This window comes from Malus domestica, chromosome 08 (genome assembly GCF_042453785.1).
Source record: "Malus domestica chromosome 08, GDT2T_hap1".
NCBI lineage: Eukaryota > Viridiplantae > Streptophyta > Magnoliopsida > Rosales > Rosaceae > Malus > Malus domestica.
Window position 1 is genome coordinate 4,633,645 of NC_091668.1, and position 26,133 is coordinate 4,659,777.

Below are 26,133 nucleotides of genomic sequence, written 5' to 3' on the forward strand. Positions count from 1 at the left end.
ATTCGTTTGACAATGAAGCTATATTACATTAGATTTTTTTTTTTTCAAATACGCTTCCGACAAGAAGACGACTAAACTAATACAATGTAAGAAAGAGATTTAAACTTAGGTACAATAGGATCGGTGCACTGCGGTGATCAACTGGGGAAAAAACCTACTGAAGAAGGGCAATAATAATAGAACATCTGAGTTGCAATTAGCAACACATGTTATTAGAAAAGATAATCGTCATCCTCATAAATAGGAAATGAAAATGTCAGTGTCACCAGATATAAAGGGCTGTATTGAAGAAATCATATACAATGAGGGGAGTAAGAAGAAATTATGATGATTTCATAACACATATCCATGACCAGACTTTGTGTTGAACTCAATGCACTGAGGTGAGGAGACTAAGGTCCCGTTTGGTATTGTTTTTTTTTTTTACTAAAAACTGCTTAATTTTAAATTTAAGCAGTAAAAAAGTGTTTTGGTAAAAGTAAAATATCCTGTTTATTTTAAAAATAATGTTTTCCAGACAACAACTTTTAAAAGCAGCATGTAGGTTGCTTTTAAAAGCTGCTTTAATAAAAAGCAGAGTTGGTTCTTTAATAATTATTTTCAATTGTTGTAATACCTTCATTAATTTTTTTAAATGACATTGTTTAGCCTTCCACACACATTCTATCCCTTAGAGCAAGTCCATCCCTAAAGACTTTGTGCCAACACCCAGCGCATTTATCCACTTAAATGAACAGTAATAAACCCTAGTGAATAGTAATAGGTCAAAGCATCTCCACCCCTAAAAATACGCTGGCACCCAACCCATTTAATATTATATTATTTTATTTATAACAATTAATATTTTATCACTTAATTTATTTTTTCTTCTTTCTTCCTTTCACTCTCCGGTCCTTTCTTTCTCTCTCTCTCTCTATCTATTTTTTCTCCCTCTCTTTTCCAGCTCACTCCCGTGAGAATTTCCATAGCATATTCCTCTTCACGCCGGGGAATCTGTGCGGAGTATTTGAACCGGAAACCTCCGTCACGGAGCTCTCGGATTTCAGATTCTCGTATCCGATCTTTGTGGTCCCCATTTCTGTGATGGATATGCAGGTGGAACAATCCGAGGATGACGACATGGTGTCGCCGTCGCAGTCTCCGGAAAAAATTTCAGGCGAGCAAGAGAAGCAGAGAGAGTGATGATCAGGGGTTTCGGCAACGGATTTGCAATTAGAGCAGAGAGGGTGGCGGATGTGGCAGGCGACAAGGAAGTTGGCTTGGTGGACGCGGGCGTCGCAACGGGAGCAGAGAATCGGTCAGCAGCTTGAATCGAAGAGGTGATGAGAGAGAGAAAGAAATGAGGAGAGAGAGAGGGAAAAAAATGGAGGGAGATGGAAGTTGGAAGCGGATCGGTGCCAAGAGTGAGCCGTCTCCTTCCTCTGTCGATTTTAGGCCGGCCTGTGGATTGGCTTGGGCTGGGTGCCAGTCTATTCCACGGGCTGGAGTGAATTGGCTGAGTCCCAGCTTGTTTTTTCCACTGGGTGCCGGGCTATTCCACCTCCGGTGGAACTGCTCTTAGAGAACAAAGTAAACATCACCACCTACCACTACAAATACTAACCTCACACCTTTGTCACCACCACCGCCATAACCACAATCTCCACCACTGTCATCACTACCATCATTGTCACCACCATTACCGCAACCGCCACCATTGCCACCACAACCACAATTGCCATTACCACTATCATTGCCGCCACCGCCGACACCACCATATCCGCAACCACCACCACCATTACCATCACTGTTGTCGTCGCCCCCACTCCTACTACTACTATGTCCATTTGTGATTGTATACAATTATATCACTTTAACATTAATTTTTACCAAATGCTTTTGCGTTGCTTTTCATACTCAAAGCTCTTTTAAAATTCAATTAACCAAACGCTCATCAACTTTATTTTATAGCTGATTATTCTTAAAGTATAGTAGAAGCAGTTTTTTTAAAAGCACAACAATCCCAAACTGGCCCTAAGTAGTGGCTGCTGCTTGTTCCTCCGCTGCCTCCGGTTGAAGGGTGCATATGAGGTTACGGTCACCATACACATTGTCAACGCGTCCTGATACAACAGTTAACGAAATTCAATCGTCAATATAAGCAATCAGATAGCACCAAAATGAAAGTATAGCAAACACTTAGCAACTTCCATGCCATTGTAGTTTATTTTTGGCGTAAATTGCGTACCTGTAGTAGGCCAGAACTTGGAAGAACGGAGCCAGGAAGCGGGGAAGGCTGCATATTCCCGGGAATATGGCTTTGTCCATGCATATCCGATGAGCAGTGATGGCGGGTGAGGAGCTCCCTGCAGAAGGAGTTCAAAAACCATTTATATTTAAAATGAGTAACTGATAGTTCTTGGAGGAGAGAGATGAACAGAACTTTTACTTTAAGGACGTTGTTAAGAATATCAGCTTTTCCTTTCTGAATCTGAGCAATCTCTTCTCTGATGGAAATTAGAGCATCACAAAACCTGTCTAACTCGGCCTGCAAGCAAGAAAAACTAATATACTTTAGCTCGAAGAAAAACATCAGAGAAAAAAATTAAATGAAATCTTTCTGTTGGGTTGTACCTTGCTTTCACTTTCTGTTGGATCAATCATGCGAGTGCCAGGAACTGGCCATGACATTGTTGGTCCATGGAACCCGTAGTCCATAAGACGCTTGGGGACGTCCTCAGGCTCTATCCCAGCAGTATTCTACAAGGAAAAAAGAAGCAGCAGAGTTCAATTAGAAAGAGATTGAAAAAGCGGACAAATCAAGGCAAATGCTAAGAATATACCTTAAATCCTTTCAAGTCAACAATGAATTCATGGGCAACAGTTCCATTGACACCACGGAAAAGAATGGGGTAGTAATTCTGTAAGAAATGACAGACAAATTTAGCATACAGAGGAAATTTAACATGGAGTATAACCGTAAGCTCAAATTGTAAAGCAAAACAAGAGTGAAGGAGCAAACTGGAACCTCCAAGCGTTTGGCCATGCAGTTTGCATTCAGAATAGCTATGATGATATCTTTGATGCATCGGTGAGTCCCTTGGACCCCATCATGGCTATGTAAGTATAAGAGATTGGCAAAATAAGTGCAGAGCCCAAGGTGCGGCAGAGATGGTTTCGAGTGGCTGAGACTTGTCGAGGGCAGGAGGGCCACTGGTAGATACCATGTGTACAATGGCACAATTTTTTTGTTTGTTTATATTTTCCTCATCCCGGTCGCACTTGGTGCGACGGCAAGTGCCTTCGTCCATGAGCGGTAGGTTTCGGGTTCGAGACTTGAGAGCAGCCTCTCCATAAATGGGGGTAAGGCTAGCCGACATTCACCTCTCCCAAACCCTGCGTAAAGCGGGAGCCTTGTGCACTGGGTACGACCTTTATATTTTCCTCATCCCCCAAGTCAAGTGCGAGAACTCTCCCTCTAGTGTGAGTCCCACAATTTCTTACCATAGACTTCACTCGATCCTAACCGTTGATTTTGTGTGATGAGATTGAATGTGGAGATGTTGAACATCCAAGATGGTGGTGTTTTATGGCTCTTTGGGACCAACAATGGCATTTGCCTTATGCAAGTGGACTTCACTTCATCTTATATGTTCATTCTTCAAATAGTGATAAGATAGTAAGATGATAAACATCTTTCCTTTTGTGTTGATTGTGTATTTATGAATAAGATATTGTGTGTTTAAGAAGTTGACAGACGTAACACATGTATACTGAGAATGAGGATACGATGACCGTAAAATATTTGTTTAGATGAAGGGGTGAAACAAAACATAGAAAGAAGAAAAGTGGGCCTCACCGCTATTTTCTTTTTTTTTTGTTGTTGTGCATATTTGGTATTTATGATCTACATATCATATAATTCAAAACTTGACAGCTGTAACACATGTAGATCTGCATACTGAAAATACGACGAGTGTAAAGTGTTTGTTTGAAACAGAGGTGTAAAATAAAACATGCATTTATTGTGTATTTATAAATAAGATATTGTGTGTTTAAAAAGCTGACAGACGTAACTCATGCGTACTAAGAATGAGAATACGACGATTGTAAAATATTTGTTCAAATGGAGAGGTGAAATAAAACATTCCTTTTTATGTTGTGTAGATTTTGTATTTATGATTTGCGTATTGTAGAATTTAAAACTTGATAGCTGTAACGCATGTATAGTGAGAAGGCAACTATCCTAAGCTATTAGATCAGCATTACTAAGTTTAATATATAATCTCTCTCGCATTGTAGACAAGATATTTGATATGGTAGCTCCGACTCTAAAGTATTTCATTAAGATACTCATTCTATAAATGGACTATTAAAAAAACTATAAAAAAAAAAGCAAGGAGATGAAAAAGCTTGTTACGTCTCGAATTGAGGACAGTGAAAAAAAATAACCTCATGGTCAGTGTGAAAAAATGAAAATAAAATGAAAATAAACTTCTATTGTACAATAAATTTTGAAACTTTACAAGTGTACAAGAATAATAAAAATATTATGCCGCTTTTCTAACACAATTTCTGCTCTTCTACCATTTATTAATTTTGTATCGAATATGTAAGGTCTAAAATATATTAGGGGAAGGACATAAGTTTTATCAAGGATAATTGTCAAGACTAAACCAACACATAATTCAATCATATTTCATGATATCAAATATCACCAACATAAATTATATTTCATAAATACAGCTTAACTTCATTACAGTGACAATTTATCTCAAATGCCAAAAACCTGCCTTTTGCTTGATAGTTTGAGTAAAGGTTACAATACTTTCTTTACTGTTGCTCACATTTCTTGTAGTGAACGGAAGCGAAATCAAGGTCCTTCCAAGTATATCTCTTGGACTCTCCAACAACTCATCAAGAAGTCGCAATCGGATGTGTTCGATGCAAAGATTGACAGGCCTATTGAGCCTGCATGTACGACCAACACCTTCGATCAGTTGCTCAAGATCTTCAAGTAGTAGATTGCATGCTCGCATACGTTGCACAGCCTTGCCTTCGTTGATTACCATTAATTATTTGTTTCTTATTTTGTATTTTCAATTAATTTTTGTGTTCGAGATTTGTTATATAGACATGTTTTCAAGTTCTACAACATTCAAAACATTGTTGTAAATGTCGGCTTTTCCTTTCTCAATCCGAGCTGAAGACTTAAGAGGTGGCTGCCGCTTGTTCCTCCACCGCCTAAGGGTGTAGATGAGGTTGCCTTCACCACACATATTGTCAACACGCACATCCAGATACTGTATAGCTATCAACGAAAATTGTCACTAAAAGTAATCAGAACAATACCACACTGTACATACCTGAAACTCCTCCAAGAAATTGATATCTACGCTCACTAAAAAACCTAAGACATAAACTTGGTCTCCACTATTGAGAGTTCATAGTGGAGACCAAGGAATGAATGATCATCCTTGAATGATCATCCTTGAATGATCATCCATCCACGTTTTTTAATTAGTGACCAAGGAGTGAATGATCATCCATCCTTGAATTTGGATATGTTTTTATTATTTTAATCTCAACCCTTAATATCAGATCCAAGGGCAAATGACTGTGAATTCTTGGTCCCCAAGTAATACAAGGTCAATACTCCTATGATATTGTTTTCTTATTTATCAATTTGTTCCGAATATTATGGTTTTTTGGACCAACTTGGAAACCCTTGCTGACTAGTATTTGGAAACCCTTGCCGCTTTTACTCATTATATTTACATTGCTAGACTTTCTTAGTTTCTCAATTCTTACCTTCCAGTTTGTTCTCTTCCCTATTCTCAATATCTTAACGTCCAACTAGCTCTAGCTTTCAGAAAACCCTAGTTTTTTTCCTCTCGTTTATAACAGTTTCTTCTGTTTCCAACTAAACCCTAGCTTTCATAAACCCCTAGTTTTGTTTCTTTCGTTTAGTCAAGGAGAAGTACAAACAATGAATCTTTCAAACATTCTTCAAGAAAAGACGAGTATGTTCATCAAGAAGTTGAGCAAGTCCCAGTACTCCAAGAAAAGTTACACAGCTTTAAGCAAGCCCCAGCCCCCTAAGAAAGGTTATATCAATGTGTACGTTGGACAAGAACGAAAGCTATATCAGATTCCTTTGAAGTATCTCTTGGATCCAACTCTCCAACAACTCATCGAGAAGTCGCAGCCGGATGTGTTCGACTCAAAGATTGACGGGCCAATTGAGCTTGCATGTACGACCCACACCTTCGACGAGTTTCTCAAGATCTTCAAAAAGTAGCAGATTGCATGCGTGTGCAGCCTTGTTTGATTAATATTGATTATTTGTTCATTTTTTTGTACTTTGATTTAATTTTTGTATTCGAGGTTTATTAGTTATTGATTCAGATGCACAAAAATTAACGTTTTTGTACAGCCTCTCAACCTCATCCGTTTGACGGTGAGGATAAATAATATACATTGATTTTTTTTTTCAAATATGTTTTCGGCAATCGGGCGCCTAAACTAATCTAACGTAAGATGGAGATCCAAACTTAGGTGCAAGAGGGCCGACGCACTGCAGTGCCCAACTGGGAACAAAACCTAATGAAGAAGGGCAAAAATAATTACAACATCTGAGTTGCAATTAGCAACATGTTATTAGAAAGGATAATTGTCATCATCATAAATAGGAAACGAATGTCACCAGATATAAAGGGTATATTGAAGAAATTATATACAATGTGGGAGTAAGAAGAAGAAATTGATGATGATTTCATAACATATCCATGACCAGACTTTGTGTTGAGCTCAATGCACCGAGCCGAGGAGATTAAGCAGTGGCTGCTGCTTGTTCCTCCACTGCTTCCGGTTGAAGGGTGCAGACGAGGTTACGGTCACCATACACATTGTCAACGCGTCCTGACACAATAGTTAACGAAATTCAATCGTCAATAAAAGCAATCAGAGAGTACCAAAATGGAAGTATAGCAAACACCTGGCAACTTCCATGCCATTCTAGTTTCTTTATTTTTGGTGTAAATTGCATACCTGTGGTAGGCCAGAACTTGGAAGAACGGAGCCAGGAAGCGGGGAAGGCTGCATATTCCCGGGAATATGGCTTTGTCCATGCATCTCCCATGAGCAGTGATGGCGGGTGAGGAGCTCCCTGCAGGAGGAGTTCAAAAACCATTTTTAATTATGTAAAATGAGTAACTTATAGTCTTGGAGGAGAGAGATGAGCAGAGCCTTTACTTTAAGGACATTGTTGAGAATATCGGCTTTTCCTTTCTCAATCTGAGCAATCTCTTCTCTGATGGAAATTAGAGCATCACAAAACCTGTCTAACTCGGCCTGCAAGCAAGAAAAATAATTACTTGAACTCGAAGAAAAACATCAGAGAAAAAATCAAAGGAAATTTTCTGTTGGGGTGTACCTTGCTTTCACTTTCTGTTGGCTCAATCATGAGAGTGCCAGGAACTGGCCATGACATTGTTGGTCCATGGAAACCGTAGTCCATAAGACGCTTGGCAACGTCCTCAGGCTCTATCCCAGCAGTATTCTACAGGAAAAAAAAGCAGCAGAGTTCAATTAGACAGAGATAAAAAATGCGGACAAATCAAGGCAAATGTCAAGAATATACCTTAAATCCTCTCAAGTCAACAATGAATTCGTGGGCAACAGTTCCATTGACACCACGGAAAAGAATGGGGTAGTAATTCTGAAAGAAATGACAGACAAAATGAGCAAACAGAGGAAATTTAACATAGAGTATAACCATAAGCGCAAATTGTAAAGCAATACAAAAGTGAAGAAGAAAAGTGGAACCTCCAAGCGTTTGGCCATGTAGTTTGCATTCAGAATTGCTATCTTTGATGCATCAGTGAGTCCCTTGGACCCCATCATGGCTATGTAAGTATAAGAGATTGGCAAAATAAGTGCAGAGCCCCAAGGTGCAGCAGAGATGGTTCCGAGTGGCTGAGACTTGTCAGGGACAGGAAGGCCACCGGTAGATACCTTCAGTACAATAGCACAAAACTTAGACATCCAGCATGTAAGGAATTACATTGTTTCTCATGTAAACCAAATTGATTATTTCTGAGTTTACAGAATCGGTTGAAAAGCTTCAACGTTAAGAGTAGTTACCACAGGATGGGATGGTAAGAAGGGTGCCAAGTGCTTCTTCACACCAATAGGACCCATGCCAGGGCCACCACCTCCGTGTGGAATGCAAAATGTTTTGTGGAGATTGAGATGGCAAACGTCAGCTCCAATCCAACCTGGGCTTGTCAGACCAACCTGCAAGAACAAAAAGCTTGTTAGATTGGACATGCGCCAGCAAAAGAAAACAGCCTGCAGGGCAGAAACTGTTTGAATTTATGTTTCAAGGACATAACTATCAAGCATGGATAGGATAAGATACAGACCTGTGCATTCATGTTAGCCCCGTCCATGTATACTTGACCCCCGTTGTCATGAATGATCTTACATATCTCATCAATACCTTCTTCATACACTCCGTGAGTTGAAGGATATGTCACCTACAATTTGAAATATGGTCAAATCTCTCCGATCTTTTTGAAATGATATAAATCTTTTTTGACATAGGATTCTTACCATAAAAGCTGATAGGTTATCCTTGTTTGCTTCAGCAGCCTTCTTCAGCTCTTCAATGTTGATGTTTCCCTTGGCATCAGTTCCAATAGTTACAATCTTCATTCCACACATTGCAGCACTAGCAGGATTCGTACCATGTGCCGAGACAGGAATGATACACACATTCCGGTGGCGATCCCCTCTTGCCTACAGTGGGTAACCAGTGAAGGGTTCAGCATGATTAGTTACAAGGATAAACCTTTAGGTCAAATACTTTAATTTAAAGTGCTCATATTGAGCTCGACAGCAAAGGCTTGCTAACAAATATTAAAAAAGGGAAAACAAAAGAAGTAAAACTCAGGATTTCTTACAAAATGATATGCCCGAATAACCATCAGCCCAGCATACTCTCCAGCAGCTCCGGCATTGGGTTGCAAAGAGAAAGAGTCAAAGCCAGTGATGGTGCACAATAGGTCACCCAAATCTCTGAACATTTCCTGAAATTTATTATTTCACAGCATATGGTATAAGATTTCTATTTACATGAAGGAAAGCAACGTAACAAAAAGAAATTCAGGGGAAAAAGTTTGAAACTGTTTAAGTTCATTCGTAAGTAAACATTTTTAACTACCTGATAACCCTCAGCCTGTTCTGTAGGAGCAAAAGGGTGAATATCGGTGAAACTAGGCCATGTCACTGGCATCATTTCAGTTGTTGCGTTCAATTTCATGGTACAAGATCCCAAGGGAATCATACTGTGGCATAGAGACAGATCCTTCGATTGCAACTTATGAATGTATCGTAGCAACTCATGCTCGGTATGATACCTAATAGAGAGAATGAATTTAAGTCGATTTAGTTTTCAAATAGTAGGCTGTGAGAGTTCAATCATCTGGAAAGGGACATACGAGTTGAAGATCGGATGGGTAAGGAATGTGCTCTCCCTCGTTAACCCAGAAGGAATTGCAGGCTGAACTTCTGGCGCAAGAGATGCAGCAGTGAAAGGGACCTGGAAATTAAACAAATTTCTTACTAAATGGATGCACTTCATAATAAATTGCAAATATCATCTTTATGGTAAAGATATATACTTACAGGTTTTCCCAATGCAAAAGCTTTGAAAAGCTTGTCAACATCCTCCAAGGTAGTTGTTTCGTCAAACGAAACAGTGATCTGAAAAGGAGTTAACTTTCAGTACCCTCGTGATGTAAAAACACTCCATCCTCTGTCCTCAGAGAATATTTAGTTAAATAACTGATGCAAGAGACAAAAAAAATACTCACAGTGCTCGAGTCTACTACTCTCAAATTTAATCCAAGCTTGTTAGCAGCATCAGAAATTGCATGTGCGTCAGCAACCTTAACCTTCACAGTGTCGAAGAAGGGAAGGCTCTGAACTTCCACTGTTCCAAGTTTCTTCAATCCAACTGCAAACGCCCCAGCAAGACCATGAACCCTTTGAGAAATGGTTTTAAGGCCTTCGGGTCCATGATATACAGCGTACATGGCAGCCATGTTTGCAAGTAATGCCTATAAAACAAAACAAAAAATATCCAATCAAATTGAAATATATGATTCCATCATTTGATCGAAAATTTCAAACTTTCAACAGTTCATCCCCAATAAAAATCATAAAACAGATCAAACAAAGAATAGTATAGTACCTGAGCAGTGCAAATGTTGCTGGTAGCTTTGTCCCTCCTGATATGCTGCTCCCTTGTCTGCATAGCCATACGCAGCGCAGGCTTCCCCGAGGAATCAACACTAACACCAATAATTCTCCCCGGCATCATCCTCTTGTACTCTTGTGAGGTGGCCAGGAAAGCCGCATGAGGACCTCCATACCCCATCGGAACACCAAACCTCTGCGCAGAACCAACAACAATATCCGCCCCAAACTCACCAGGCGGCTTCAACACTGTCAACGCCAACAGATCAGTTGCCATCACAACCTTAACCCCATTGGCATGAGCATTCTTAATAAACTCCCCGTAGTCCAAAACCTCGCCCTCAGTCCCCGGATACTGAACAAGAACACCACAAACATCACCGGAACTGTAATCAACATCCTTAAGATCTGCGGTAACAACCTTAAGATCGAAACCATCAGCTCTAGTCTTGCAAATATCAATGGTCTGGGGGTGGCAGTTGTTGGCAATGACAAAAGTCTTCTTCTTTCCCTTTTGGATGTTGTTACACATCGCCATTGCCTCCGCGGCTGCGGTTCCCTCATCGAGCAGTGATGCATTCGACATGGGAAGGCCGGTGAGGTCAGTGATCAAAGTTTGGAAATTGAGCAGAGACTCCAACCTCCCCTGGGAAATCTCAGCCTGGTAAGGTGTGTACTGAGTGTACCAAGCTGGATTTTCCATAATATTCCTCAAAATTACAGGTGGGACATGTGTGTTGTAATATCCCATCCCAATAAAACTCTTGAAAATCTGGTTTTTTGAGGCCAAATTCTTCATGTGTTCAAGCATTTGACTCTCTGTCAACCCCTCATCGAATTTCGGAAACTTCATCGATTCGAGTCGAATCGATTTGGGCACGGTGGCGTCGATCAGCGAGTCGAGGCCATCGAACCCGCATAACTCCGCCATTTTAATCTGCTCCTCCGGGGTGGCGGAGTTATGGCGGCGGGGAAAAGTGTCGCTGCTTTTCAATGCGTCCACGGAAATCGACCGGGTTTGGAACCCGGCATTGTGGGACGCGTTTCTCGAGGGGAGCGAGTCTGATCTGGGATTCGAGCGCGTGAAGGAGCATGGGGAGAGTGAGGAGACGTACCTCGACGGTGCGTAGAGAACAGGGGAGGTGGAGGAGCTCAGAACAGAGCTCTCGTTCTGGCGGAACTGCTTGGCCTCCGAGACCAACCGCTTCACGAAAGCCCGGTTCGCCAGCCGCCTCGCGCGCTCCATGGAAGCTGAAAACGACTGCGTTTTGCAAAACCCAGAAAGCAGAAACTGGAAATGCAGATTGGGTTGGTGAGAAACTTGGAAAAAATATGATTTCAAAGTCTGTTGCTTTTTTTCTTTGTTGCTCTGTTATTCCATTGGAGTGAATGAGACCACAGGTTGGGGGAGGATGTGGGTTTGTTTTTGATAAGCAAAATCAGTGGAGGTTTTTGTCAATATATAAATATATGAATATTTAAATATGAGCCGGATTCGTGACATCATTTTTTATACATTTTTTACAGACATTTTGTAAGATCTGGTTCGTATTGTATCTCAACGATCCGAACCATTTATTTTTTAAAACATCATTCGTAGATCATCCTTGTCTAAAAAATTAGACAAATACAAAGTTATTAAGAAATTCATTTGTTGGGAAGGAAATTGACAGATAAGATCCTACAAAGAAACACTAAATTTACTCCTACAGTCATATGGTTCGAATTTTGGTGATTTTTCATGCACATGATCTTTGACAAAATGTTTAAAAGATATACCATTTGGATCATTGAAATATATTATGAATTGAACTCTATACAAGTATTATGCAAAAAATTGTGTAAAAACGTAAAGTTACAAATTTGCCTTTTTAAATATAATAATGTATATTAAATTTGGAGAAAATGTGATGGGAGTTTCAAGATCTGGTGGTGGTGGTGGGTGGTGGACGACTTGGACGACTGGGCACCTATTGAGAAAAGGACAGAATTTTTTTGGAGGGTATGAAAAATCCACAAAAATATAGAAAATTATGGTTCATAAAATCATGAATGTATGGAAGGGATTGGAGGAAAGGAGATTGAGTTTCAATGGATCTGAATGAATGGCCTTGTCCAGATAGTGTTGAGGGAGGAAGGGAGGGAGAAAAAACATGAACCAATGGAGTGTTTGATGCATATCTGCTGGATTTGGAGTGAGAATATGAGAATCTTTTCTGTAATTTGTTGGCAGATTCTCTAACACAATAGGCTTATCTTCATGTATCACCTCACACACAAGGAGAACAAAGTATGAAAATTAATCCAGGGTTAGATTATGAGTCTTATGACTCGTGTAATATTACAAATCTTTGAACTTAAGTGTAACAAGATGTATATCGTTCTCTTTATGTTATGTATGCAAATATACACACAGTTGCACTCAAGATTTTTCCAAACGCTTTAGATCTAAGCTAATGAATAGTGATGAAAGACAAAAAGAATTATCACATTTGTGGTAATGGAGATTTGGTTGAATATTCCGACTCCAATCTTGTGATTTATTTGCCAGATTGACTATTTGGTGGGGCTAACTGTATTTGGTGAAGTGTGGGTTGGCGGGACAGAAATTCACTCGAAATTTTATTGTTTGGAGTTTAAGAATCAAACAATTTGAATCACTCAATTGAATATAACGTTCATTAGTAACTCATTTCATAAGCTTACCTTACACAAATCAAAAGCTCTAATCCCTCTTTTACATGGACCAAAAGTTTAGATTTTCTGATCCTTAGACTTGAGGTCCGGAGAAGATCTAAATCCGGGGTTGGTGTGTAATTTTGGTAAAGAATGACAGGGGATCATCCTTGAGAGGAAAAAGATGTCTGTGGCTGACAATGTACGTTTCAACCGAACTGAGTCAGATGCTGTTATTGTGGTTTAGTACTTGACGGTTTTTTTAGTCTGGTGTATTAATGACCGTCAAACTGTCAGAATCAACGGACCAGATTGTTTTTTGCTAATGTTAGGAATCCTGATGGAGTAGGTGAATCTAGGACTTGGTCTCAGCCTTTTAGTTTTTAATCCCTGGGAAGTGGGAATCCACTACAAAGGGCACTATGTACATTTGAGAGTACAAATTAGGTTGCAGTGGCATCATGGTATTTGTGGAAAATGATTGGTATCTACAGTTTTATCACAATATAGAATAGTTTCAATTATCATTAAGTGGCATTGTTGGATTGATTCTTAGCAAAAAAGGACATTGTTTCAATGTCCTCATTATATGGTAGGAAGCTGTAAAAGGGAAAACAAAACGAGTTCAAATTTTCTGTATTCAAAATTTTATGTGATCTTTTTGTGATCTATTTCATTTATTGATATCTGATCATTCATTTAAATCTCACTTAACAATGTTAATTCTTCAACTTATTCCTCAACAAAAAGAATAAGAAATTAGTATCTGGTCCCTAGTTACTAATGTTCATTGACTAAGACCTTATTAGTTTTTGGATTTTGATCAAAGTCCCTAACATTAATATAATAATGAATTTACATGTCATTTGCATAATTTTTTTTAAATAAAAATTAGTAATTGATTTAGGGTTTTAATACTCACATTTTTTTAAAATATGCAATGTACCCATTTTTCTTTATATAAAATCCATTCAATTTTTTTAATCCATTTTTAAACTTATATGGGTACTTTCCTTTTTAGTTGATTAGAGAATGTATCCATGTTAAGTTTAATTGAAGAAATTTACTAATGTTATTAAGCCTAATATATATATATTTTTTTTGTGGTTTTGAAGAATGTACCCATGTTTTGATCCAATAATATTTTTTTGTTAATTTTAACGAATGTACCCATGTTTATATATATGTATAGGGAATTGCTATTAGCACTCCAAAAATTTCATTTTGTACTCCAAACTTGCTATAATTAGAAATAAAAATACACTTGTGAGGAGTGTATAATGAGATTTTTGGAGGGCTAATAACAATTACACACACACACACACAATATATTAGAGTGTATAGTTTATATTTTATTATTTTTAATCCCACAAAATATGGGTTTTATTCTTAATATAAACAATTACAATTTTTAATTTTTAATTTAAAAATATATATATAGTAACCTACATAAAAAATACATTATTACATTTATATCAGGACTTTGATAAAAAACTAAAAACTAACAAGATTTCAGTTAAAGAATATTGATAGGTTAGAGACCGCATACAAAGTGTTCCTTAAAAAGTTAAGGGGACAGATTTGTGGCATTACTTTTTAAAACAATTTTGTACACATGTTTTTGTGGGGTTCACTTCGTAATGTATAAACTAAAGATAAATTTAAATCAAAAGAACACGTGTCACTGAAGTAGATATGTCAAAGAGAGGCCACAAAGAGTTTTGGGTGCATAAAGTTTGAACTCAAATAAAACATGAAGGAAAAAAATAACAAATAGTTTATAGCTCAGTTGATTAAGAGCATTCGCTCATACAATTGAGGTCATGTGTACGAATTCACTGCCTAATAGTTTAGATGACAAAGTATCTATTGACTAAATGTGAAATTACATATGTAGGACATCCAAAATCTAGTTTTCGAGTCGGTAAAGATTGATGAATTTTCACCAAGTTTTAGGTGATCATGATATATGGTAGGTGCAAGTAATAAACTTCCATTTTAGTTCTTAAAGTTGGTAAAGGAGAAGGAGGTCACTGTCATGAGGTAGGTTCAGTTTGATCATCTTTGACTACATGAGCCGCCCATGAAGTTTCCTTTCATTTCACAACATTCACTTCTGGGCTAAATTTCATAACCTTCCTTTTGGACCTATTATTTTTCAAATTTTCTTATCCAATAAGCGCAGCCCGTTACATATGAAAATATTTTACTTATTTAGAATGAGAGGAAGTAAGGAATCGAGAATTTAAGAATAAGAGAAGTATGGAGTTCTTAATTGATTTTGTTTATACCATATTTAGGGTCTCGTATTTAGATCTCGTACAAATACTCGGGGGACTTAAATGTAATTATGTGATAAAGGAATGGACAAATATGTAATAAGTGAGGAGTCCTTATTCTATAAAAGGACCCATCACCCTCACAATTGAGGGAGGCCAATTCCCAGGCCCTCTCACCCCCTCTCAAAGCTCTCACTCTTAGAGCTCTCTCTCCCTCAAATAAATACATAATCAGTGTGGACGTATCACAAACCTTGGCGTGAACCACGATACATCTTGTGTTATTTACATTACTTGCGGATTCACGATCGGATTTACGTTGTTCCAAGACCTCCAGTTTTGTGCATCAACATTTGGCGCAATCTGTGGGAATCGACATGAAAAGCTGTGTCAGTTCTCTTTCATTTCTTTTTCATCTCACCATTGTGAAAACTTCACGACCTCCACCGTGAATCTACAGAGAAATCAGATGTTGACCGACTTTGATCTCTCATTAACAACCACAGATCTAACATCAATGGCTCAAGTTGTTTTTGATCGGGACCCACCAGTCACCAACCATTCTGATAATCCCAACAAGCCAAACTTTGGCATATCATCATGCATCCTACCAAGTCGTATAGTCCGGGCCGCACCATACACACACCCAAAACGCAAACGCAAGAAGAATTCAGGCTACCGTCTGATGCTTGAGATCGTGGCAGAGCCTATCAACGTCCGGTCAATGGTACACTATGAGGGAGCTGGAAAGTTGAATGAGGTAAAAACACCTTCTGTTACTGATTCTGCTTCGGCAACAACAAATGTGAAACCGCCTAAAGCCACATCTAGTTACTTCAAAGTCTTCTCCGACCCATCATCTTCATGGCCGCCAGCTCCAGGCCTGGCGTTTCTTTTGCCCCACAACACTCATCCTCCCTCACCCCGGTCCTGTCTCCCCAGGACAAGCCCCCTCTCTCCAAGTCCTAAACCGTCAGCACTGTTGCCGCCACTCAGGTCAACTTCATGCGTGTCATCGTGGAGCATTCGCGGGAACTTTATGGTGGCAGCGAAAGCCTGCGATGTGTGGCATGGGGTTTAGAGAGAGTGGCATGGTCGTTGCACTTGCTCTACGTGTTGTATCAGTCTCTCTCTCTTTGCGAGAATGGAGGTCAGAAGAGGAACTCTCTGGAAACAAAAGTTTCAAAAGCTAGCTACCAGCCATACATGGCTGAAACTTCTTCCCGAACAAGAAACGCCGCCCTGTTTCTGTTGAAGACGTTCGATCTGCTAGAAGAACAAGATGTCGGAGGAGATGATGGTGGGAAGAGGAATACTGTGTCATGGAATGTAGAGGGCACTGGATTTATAGTATGGTCTCCTGCTGATTTCTCAGAGCTCCTGTTGCCTAAATATTTCAAGCACAACAATTTCTCCAGCTTCATTCGCCAACTTAATACCTATGTCAGAAGAGAAGCTTGATAAGCTTTAAGGAACTCAACCTCTGAGCATAACAATGAGTGTAAAGGAGTACGTGCGGACTGAGTTTCTAAAACTGGAACAAGAAACCATCATCCCTAACAAGCAACTTTTTCCTTCTCTCGTCGCACTGGAAGAAGAAGTGCTCATTCCACTACGGGTTCTGGGATTTTCTTCATGACACGTGCCCCTTCATTTTTCACCTTAATAAAGGGTGGGAGAATATTATGGAGCTTTGGCGGTGGACTCGTGGACCATGTAGCAGAAAAAAGAGAAAGCAAAAGCGGAGATAAGATTCTTTGCTTAGTATTAAAATCTATTATCATTCCTTGTCTGCCATACTCATCAGGATCAAGAAAAGCAGAAAAGCAGTGGGGAACAAAGCAGAAAAAAAAAAAAGGCAAAAGCAAGGAATAAACACCCCACCAGAGTGATGTGGTTTACTTTCCTTATTTTTGAATGATGTAATTTATTTTTCGTATCTTTCGAAGATATCTGTATAAACCCCATCAAAGGGTAATAGTAAAATAAAAAAAAATAAAAGGCAAAGCCCAAAATAAATGGGCTGGAATGTTATATGGAGGGCGAAGGCCCATAAGCCCAAAATAGCACCAACCAGGTGACCAAAAGTACGCCCAGTACTCCAAAATTATTTGGCAACCTGCCGCTATTACCACCAACCAGGTGATCAAAAGTACGCCCAGTACTCCAAAATTATTCTGCAACCCGCCATTATTACCACCAACCAGGTGATGAAATGTACAACCCGTACTCTAAATATCATTTGGCAACTAGCCATTCATGCCACCAACCAGGTGATGAAATGTACAACTCGTACTCTAATATCATTTGGCAACTAGCTATTCATGCCACCAACCAGGTAATGAAATGTACAACCCGTACTCTCCTTCATGCCACCAACCAGGTGATCAAAAGTATGCCCAATACTTCAAATTATACATGAGCATTACTCATGTCAATCATACATAAACATTCATGAGCATCACTTATGTCAACATTCATGAGCATCACTCATGTCAACATCCATGAGCATCACTCATGTCAATCAACATAAACATTCATGAGCATTACTCATGTCAATCATCTTCAAAAGCTTCATTTACAAAAGCTCTAGCTTCAAAAGCTTCATTTACAGAGCTCCAACTTCAAAGCTTCACTTACAAAGCTTCACCTACAAAGCTTCAATGCAGGGTATACAAATACCGCCTCCGAACAACCGCCACTTCGGCCCATACATGGATTCAATTTGAAGTCTCCAGCCAACAGACTCTATTGACCGAAGACTTGGGGGACTACACTATACACTATATATTGGGCCTCAACTGGGCCTCATGAAAAATACTTGGGGGACTTAGCCCATTATCTATGTACTGAGGAGCGAGCCCTTATTCTATAAAAGGGACTCCCTCACTTTCATTAGAGAGCACTCATAAAAAATACTTGGGGGACTTAGCCCATCACTTATGTATTGAGGAACGAGCCCTTATTTTATAAAAGGGACTCCCTCACCTTTGTTAGAGAGCATCGCCACCAGCTGAGCAACCGCCTCGCCGCGAGCATCAACTCTAGCACATTATTCATGTATTGAGGAGCGAGCCCTTATTTTATAAAAGGGACTCCCTCACCTTCGTTAGAAAGCATCGCCGTCAGCTGAGCAACCGCCTCGCCGCAAGCATCAACTCTAGCACATTATCCATGTATTGAGGAGCGAGCCCTTATTTTATAAAAGGGACTCCCTCACCATCATTAAAAGAGCATCGCCGCTAGTTGAGCAACCGCATCGCTGCGAGCATCAACTCTTAGCCCATCACTTATGTATTGAGGAGCGAGCCCTTATTCTATAAAAGGGACTCCCTCACCTTCAACGCCACAAGCCGAGCCAACCAAGGCAACATAAGCCACGAGCCTAGCAGCCTCGCAACATGTGCTACTTCTAGTTGAGCATCATTTCATATTGAGCACCGCCTCATATCGAGCATCAGTTCAAGACAACATCTAGTTACTTCGGCCCACACATGGACTGAATTTCAAGTCTCCAGCCAAAAGATTCTATTGACTGAAGACTTGGGGGACTACTTTTTATACCATATTTAGGGCCTCGTAATTAGATCTCGCACAAATACTCGGGGGACTTAAATGTAATTATGTGATAAAGGAATGGGCAAATATTTAATAAGTGAGGAGTCCTTATTTTATAAAAGGACCTCTCACCCTCACAATTGAGGGAGGCCAATTCCTAGGCCCTCTCACCCCCTCTCAAAGCTCTCACTCTCAGAGCTCTCTCTCCCTCAAATAAATACATAATCAGTGTGGATGTAGCCCAAACCTTGGGGTGAACCACATACATCTTGTGTTATTTACATTACTTGCGGAATCACGGTCGGATTTACGTTGTTCCAAGACCTCCGGTTTTGTGCATCAACCGATTTGATTTTTAATTTTTCGATATTAGATTATGAAATTTAAGGAAAAAGAATGAGAATTATTCTCATTCATCTCATTCCCTATAAATAAACATAATACTAATTTATGTATTCAAATATGCTAATTTTTATCATTAACTCACAGTTTAACAATGCGTAAAATAAATCACAGTTACAATTTCAGCAAACTCATGTTCTTCAAGTAGCTCTTTCGATTTTTTATTACTCCTACACTTTAGCAAAACCACATAAAAGAGAGAAAAAATCCTCCTAAATAAAAGATTACGGAGAGCAAAAATGTAAATGGAAATCAAGAGTGATTAATTAGGCCACAAGACAGCTCCATAAGGAGGATTGCAGCTTCAGCAACATCCTGTGGAAACACTCGTTGAAAGCCCAAACCTTTGAAACAAATCTTATTATTATTACTATTAATTTTGTTGTTGGGAGGTACTGATGGAGTGTCGGTGACGATGAGCTTGCTCTTGTTCTTGCTATGGCTTCCCCGCAGTTTCTTCTCCTTGTTGGCCACCTTACCCTTGGCAGATGAAGTGTCAGTGGCGCCGACTACAAACCCATTTGCAGCAGCCGCCGCAGCCTCTGCCATGGCTTTTCTCGCTTTCCTCTGTCGGATTCCACATGCATTGCACAGCGACTGCAACAAACACATATACACACAGATGAATAGACTTAATTCAAGAGCATATTATATCTAGCCAAACACGTATTTTCTTATTTATCTATTGTCAAACAGTAAATTAATTTGAACCATTAGTCATGTTTATTTTTGTGTCAGTATGTTCGGTTCAGATTCAGTCTCACAATATAAAAATCTTACAGACAGTAACTACCTTGGGGCCGCGAGGACCGCTCCTCCAAAGTGGCGTTGTGTTTGTGTTACAGTCAGAACAAACCCTAACAGCTGGAGTAGTTTTGTTGTTATTTCTGGAAAAGCTGGTTTCGTCACTGTTTTCTTGATACTGAACAACTCGGAATTTATGCTCAGCTATCTCCGCAGCTGCAGGTATATGATTTCCAGTGGTACCGGCCGGCGCGAGATCCGGGTTGGTCATCTCTTGCATCAACCCCATCTTGGAGGACATCCATTTTACTGCCCTTGGCCTAATATTATTATTACTTTTACCCTCCTCTTCTCCTCCTCTACCATTGATCTCCCTTTCATGATCAGCATATGCCGACATTAATCTATGGTCCTTGTTGCCTATAACGTCCACCACATGAGGCTGAACTAAAGAAGATGACTTGGATGCTTGATCATAAGTTCTTGTTCCACAATCCCGTATGTGCTTATCAGCCTGAGATAAAAATAAATAAATAAATAAATAAATAAAAAAAAAAAAAAAAGAAGAACAAACGTGGCTTTTGGCGTCTCGTACAAAAGTCTTTATTAACTTACTAATTAACTGATTAACAATTTATCTAATGTAATTATGAGTGTGTGTCGTACATGCATGTGACAATCATACAAATGATACAAAACACTAAAAATTAGAGAACGAATATCGCTTTTGGAGTCTCGGACAAAAAATCAATCTTATATATGTATATAGATGGTAGCTAATTCTGGAGAACGAATAATTCATTTGCCTATTAGTTTTAACTTTTATCTAAGAAAAACCCATCAAAATTAATCAATTATGAGATCATCAGATCACAGAAGTACCAAGTTTGATCATGGACTCGTGAAGAATCAATTAAAGGAAGATCGAGCTATATGAAAATTTAATTAAGATAATTAAGTTTAATATATATGTTCGTAGCTATATGGCTAGGTTTTCTTACCTTGTGATGGTATAATAGTGATTGATCATGACCAAGAGTAGTGGTAGTAGTAGTAGTGCTAGAACTCCCAGCTCTTTGATCTTCAAAGGAGTCGAAGAAAGTAGGAAATGATGAGATCAGAGAAGAACATGATGAAGCTGCAGCTTGATTAGTATATGATGATGATATAAAAAGTTTCAGGCGTTGTTCCTGATCATTTGCTTGCTCGACATGGGAGAAAGGAGAGGGTGGTGGGTTCAGATAGACTGGAGTCATCATGTGAGGGAGAGAGAAAGAGAGAGATCTAGAGAGAGGAGAGAGGGAGAGAGATCTAGAGAGAGAAAGAGAGGGAGAGAGATCTAGGGCGAGAAAGAGAGGGAGAGAGATCTAGGGCGAGAAAGAGAGGGGTTAAAAGGGTGTTGTGTGTCGAGTGTCCAGCAAGGGAGGACAATATGAGATAGGGTAAAGGCTGATCAAAAGGTCCTGAGATATTCTGAAGTCTTATAAGAGAGAAAGAGCAAGAACCCGAATAGAGAGAGAGAGAGAGAGAGAGAGCTGAAAGGCATTCACGTGACATCGTGTCAAGAGGACTCAGATAGATAGATAAACAAGCTGCTGCTGCTGCAAGAAAATGACAAATACAAAGGAGGTGTTGACTGCTACTACTCGCGATGGCACTCCAGTACAGTATGTATGACAAACCCTATTAATTTTCTGCGGTTTTCACCCCCCACTATTTTATACAACTTGATAATAAAAACTTCATCAAATACATACATACAACACACAACATGTAAAACTTTACCGCATGTAAAAATCTATTTATCATGTGCGTGTGGTGTGAGTGTGTGGGTCTTAGCTAGGGTTTTAGAGGTTCAAGTATCTATAATCATCACTGTTATTCCTCTGTGCACTGTTAACATCTTCTAAGTAAACTCTTACAAGTAGTGACCGCCAATACACTTTTTTCTTGTTTAGAGTATACGTAATAAGATCTTAATCTTTTCGTAATAATAATACAATCTTATTCCACTTCTCAAACTAGCAATAGCTAGAAGATCTTATATATGTATTGTTTTTCCAATTTCGAGTTTAAACTCTGAGCGTTCACAATTCAGTCTAACTAATATGTGAGGATGTAGAAATGTGTCACATGGATGGTTGGGAAGGTTTCAGCCAATTAGATCTTGTAACAGCCTAATATATGCTCGGCAACAAAGTGAAATTTCAAAGAAATTGAACCTAGAAAACTGTTCAGATATATATGAAGAGATGGGTATGGAATGGAATGTATATGGATAGCCTATTTGCATATGGGAGCGTCTCTCATGATCTCATCCTTAACTTAACCTTGCCAAAACTCATCAAATGCTGGCACAGGCTACAGGCAGTGACAACCTCTCTCTCTCTCTCTCTCTCAGACACCCCCCCCCCCACCACCCTGCCATCACCCTCGATTTTACTTTCAATTTCTGGTATTTTTCTGATATTTTCATTGCTCATCTTTATATTTCGATCTCCCTTTGTTCTTTTTTTTTTAGGAAAACTAACGAAAAGTTCAAAAAAACTTCTCTTTTCACGAAAAATCATTTTTAAAGGTATAGTAAATAGTGTCAATTAAAGGTAAAAATGTGATTTTTCGTTAAAAGTGAACAGTACAGGAAGTATTTTGTTAAAACTCCATTTTTTTTTTTTTCTCACTGATGACCAGGTCACATGGAGCAAGCAATGATTACTTCATCTGAAGGATATATGAAGGCAATTTCATTAAATTCATTTATTTAGTCGTCTCACAAGATTTTTCCGTTAATTCTTGTCCGTTTCTATTTCATTTTCCCCAATACATACATCGTCAGAGAAAAATCGTTGCCGCATTTTATAAGATCACATTTGGTTTATACAGTGGTGCAGGACCAGGGGACCCCTTTTAAATCTAAAGCTGGCTCCGAGCACAATACCACTTGATGAGGTTTGTTCCACGGACAAAGGATTGTCTGCACTCCTTGTTCCCGTGCCCTCACTACTACAATATAGGCTATCACCGGCGGACCAAAAACCGACAAGAAACCCGATTTCTGTCGGAAATTTGGCAAAAATCCGACATAAAACACTGCAATGTCGGATTGGAATAGCGACGCCATTGCTACCGTCACTAAAGGGCTTCAGTGTCGCTTTGTTCGCTTAATCCGCCACTAAGCAGCGTCGGTTTAAAGCGACGCTGATGTTAACGTCGGTTTAAAGCGACGTTACATAACAATTAAATAAATAAAATATGCAAACTAGTGACGGTTTAAGGCGACGTTAGAGAACAATTAAATAAATAAAAGCGACGTTAGAGAACAATTAAATAAATAAAATATGCAAACTAGTGACGGTTTAAAGCGACGTTAGAGAACAATTAAATAAATAAAATATGCAAACTAGTGACGGTTTAAAGCGACACCACCTTTGGTAATAATAATAAAAAAAAAGCCAAAATTTGTTTCTGTATTTGTTCTCAAATATTATAACTCAAAAAAATTATATAATCGAAATAATAAATTTCAATTTTAGGCCAAAACAAACAATAATAAAAATAATTCAAAAGAAAAATAGTGCCATAATATACAAATGTTTTACATCTAACATTCCATATAATTTACAAAAATTCATCCTCCACATTTATTTAAAATTAGATACAATTCTTCAAAATGGACAATACATTCAAATTCTTGCCACTGCGGAAGCAGAGATTGTAGACAACCCAACTGCGGAATCGGCCTGAAATTCAAAAATATCGGAAAAAAATGTCAAGAGCTTTGCTTATTTGAGGAAAAACCCAATTGAGAAAACGACCTGAAATCCAAAAATTCGACAATGACCAATTGAAAATTTCCCAAAGACTGAGAATTTTACAGGTTTGAAGGGCTTTGCGTACCTTGAGAGATTGATTGACAGGCGGGTGGAGGGGAGAGAAGACATGGGAGTGGCCTTGAACGCTGGTTTGTTGACGGCAGATTTGAGAAGAGAGAAAGCCGGCTTCGAGAAAGATTTGCAGCGAGAGGCCATTGGAGCACTGGGCGGAGAAATAGCGGAGTTAGGATTTTGGGGTTAACAGTCACAGCAGTTGGAAGTTGGAGAGGCAGGGGTATGGCTGAAATGGAACACTTGGAACAGTTGGTCATCGTTTACTGCCCCTGGCTGGAAATTGATGAAGCGGGGAGCGTTACTAGAACTGGTTGACTTTCGATTTCCTGTTTTGTTGAAGCTTAAAGGACCTACCATCGATTCTTCAGTCTTTGTTCTCTTCCAAAAATTACTTAAGCTGCTGTTAAGTTGGTGATCTTTGCTCGTACCAAACCCAGGCACAATACTCAAAACCCAAAAGAGAGCTCTGCATGAAAAGACCTTTCTGCGCACCAATATCACTCTATGAACGGCCGTGTCTGCTTGCCCCGGAGCTCACATTTCGAATTCGAATTCCCGGGTTTTCTCAGAACTGAGATTTACAGGTAGTGAAGCAGAAATCTCGTGAGGATCAGGCTGTTGTTATCGCCGGTCAGCTCCCGGATGGCGAGGAAAATTGCGAAACCTGTTGTCGCGGTTGAGGATCCCAGAAGGTAGCGTGTAATAGACGGGTTCCATTTGTGATTATACAAGTTGAGGGAAAGAGTAAGGCTGAAATGGGAGAAAGAGAAGGAGAAGGAGTAAACCAGAGGAGAAATATAAGAGAGAAATGGAAGCGCAGAAGTACTGGGAAAGACGAGGTTTAAATATGGATAAAAACTTAGTGTCGGTTAATACCGACAGTAGCTACAACTTGTGTTGAACAATGAACACCCTACGTCGGTCAAAACCGACGTAATATCTGACAAATGATAAAAATTGCTTGCGTCGAAATATGATGACTTTGCGTCGGTTCAAACCGACACTAGCTCTAACACACTTTTAAATGAAAGGTCTGACATTTTTTTACTGACAGGGTTGTGTCGGATAAAACTGACGTTAGCTTGATAGATTTGTGTAGCGTCGAAATAATGAGAGTTTGCGTCGGTTTAACCGACGCCAACTCTGACACAGTCTGCAAGAGCTCGTCCAACCCATTTCCCCGTGCAAAAAAAACCGGGAAAATTCTTTAAATTTGAATTTTTAAAATTTGAATCTTCAAATACCTTTATCTACCCGTTTTCTAATTAAAAACACATTATTACTAATCTTACCAATTTATCAAAAAATCAAAAGAAACATTGCCAGAGGTAGATAAAAAATTTGTGATGTAGGTAGAATTTATGATAGAGGTAGATTGTGAACAAAAACCTATTGTATAGATAGATAATACAAAATAATTTGTGATACATATAGACTATGAACAAAAACATATTGTATAGGTAGATAACACAATTAATTTGTGATAAATAGGTAGATAACACAATTAATCTTAGATAGATTATCAACAAAATATGTTATATATATAGGTAGATAAATACAATTATTCATGATACATGCACACAGTATAATATAAAAAGATTTAAAAAATGACCAGTGATATAGGTAGATACAAACAAAACAAAAAATCGTGAAGAAAAATGATATTGAGGGAGGAAACACTAGAGAAAATGCTAATTCGATAGAACTTCAAAGTTCAAAAAAATATAAAAAGGAGAATGAAGCCAAAAAAAAAATGAGACGAAGAACCCAAAACACAAGATTGACTAATGCAATTTCTTTAAAAAAAAATAATAATAATAAAAAACCAATCAAATGTATATTGATCATCCTTATGGAAGGAGGAGGAGAAGAAAAATATTATGGAAGAACATTACTGGGCAAAATAACGCAAGAAGAGAAAGATATTGTGAGGGAGAAACAAGAAAGAGAATTGAAACAAGAAAAGAGAATGAACGGTTTGGGGAAGAAGAAGAAAAAAAAAGGAGATTTAAATCCCTAATCCTATAATTAAGGATAAGATTAACATTAATCACAAACTTAACAAACAGTAATTACTTAATTGGTCAATTTAAGGGTAAATTTGGCAAGAGAATACAAATAAGCTTATGTGGACAATGAATCACTAGACCTAACCCATAAATTAAACAAAATTGGATTATAACTAATAATGGCTCATAAAATTGGACTAATATTAAGTTTCTCCTAAAATATAATCAGTTATTCATTGTAGATCGAATTCATTCATTGTATTCATATAGGGTCAAGGAGTGTAGCTGTAAAAAATCATCAAAATCGGAGTTAAAATAACCGTTAAATCGTGATTT

The 26,133-nt window shown here is 38.7% G+C and overlaps 2 protein-coding genes, 1 long non-coding RNA gene and 1 pseudogene across 3 annotated transcripts; all 4 read right to left on the reverse strand.

Annotated features, from left to right (window-relative positions):
* Positions 1-1,920: 1,920 nt before the first annotated feature.
* Positions 1,921-3,206, reverse strand: LOC103440856 (glycine dehydrogenase (decarboxylating), mitochondrial-like; annotated as a pseudogene).
* Positions 3,207-6,602: 3,396 nt separating this feature from the next.
* Positions 6,603-11,797, reverse strand: LOC103440758 (glycine dehydrogenase (decarboxylating), mitochondrial-like). The gene is made up of 15 exons (XM_029106761.2): positions 10,238-11,797; positions 9,858-10,103; positions 9,670-9,747; positions 9,483-9,583; positions 9,206-9,401; positions 8,946-9,071; positions 8,596-8,781; positions 8,406-8,519; positions 8,125-8,277; positions 7,807-7,995; positions 7,622-7,699; positions 7,415-7,540; positions 7,234-7,332; positions 7,030-7,147; positions 6,603-6,900 (listed from the first exon to the last, which is right to left on the reverse strand). Exons 1-15 carry the CDS (start codon positions 11,486-11,488, stop codon positions 6,812-6,814), a joined length of 3,150 nt encoding a protein of 1,049 aa, XP_028962594.2. The 5' UTR covers positions 11,489-11,797; the 3' UTR covers positions 6,603-6,811.
* A 7,496-nt stretch (positions 11,798-19,293) lies between these two features.
* Positions 19,294-21,531, reverse strand: LOC103440759 (GATA transcription factor 21-like). Its single transcript, XM_008379458.4, has 3 exons — positions 20,903-21,531; positions 19,951-20,415; positions 19,294-19,754 (listed from the first exon to the last, which is right to left on the reverse strand). The coding sequence occupies exons 1-3, from the start codon at positions 21,158-21,160 to the stop codon at positions 19,410-19,412; spliced, it is 1,068 nt and encodes a 355-aa protein (XP_008377680.3). The 5' UTR covers positions 21,161-21,531; the 3' UTR covers positions 19,294-19,409.
* A 1,920-nt stretch (positions 21,532-23,451) lies between these two features.
* Positions 23,452-25,725, reverse strand: LOC114826334 (uncharacterized). Its single transcript, XR_011583981.1, has 2 exons — positions 23,799-25,725; positions 23,452-23,641 (listed from the first exon to the last, which is right to left on the reverse strand). It is a non-coding gene; the product is annotated as an uncharacterized lncRNA (long non-coding RNA).
* Positions 25,726-26,133: the final 408 nt, after the last annotated feature.

Excerpts from the sequence above, each read along its gene's own strand:
- LOC103440758 (XM_029106761.2), bottom strand. The coding sequence starts at position 11,488 with ATGGAGCGCGCGAGGCGGCTGGCGAACCGGGCTTTCGTGAAGCGGTTG. Across the intron at positions 8,782-8,945 it reads TTATTCGGGCATATCATTTT|GCAAGAGGGGATCGCCACCG; the intron begins GTAAGAAATCCT and ends TACCCACTGTAG. Across the intron at positions 8,520-8,595 it reads ATAACCTATCAGCTTTTATG|GTGACATATCCTTCAACTCA; the intron begins GTAAGAATCCTA and ends TTCAAATTGTAG.
- LOC103440759 (XM_008379458.4), bottom strand. The coding sequence starts at position 21,160 with ATGATGACTCCAGTCTATCTGAACCCACCACCCTCTCCTTTCTCCCAT. Across the intron at positions 20,416-20,902 it reads CACTATTATACCATCACAAG|GCTGATAAGCACATACGGGA; the intron begins GTAAGAAAACCT and ends TTTTTATCTCAG. Across the intron at positions 19,755-19,950 it reads GCGGTCCTCGCGGCCCCAAG|TCGCTGTGCAATGCATGTGG; the intron begins GTAGTTACTGTC and ends TGTTTGTTGCAG.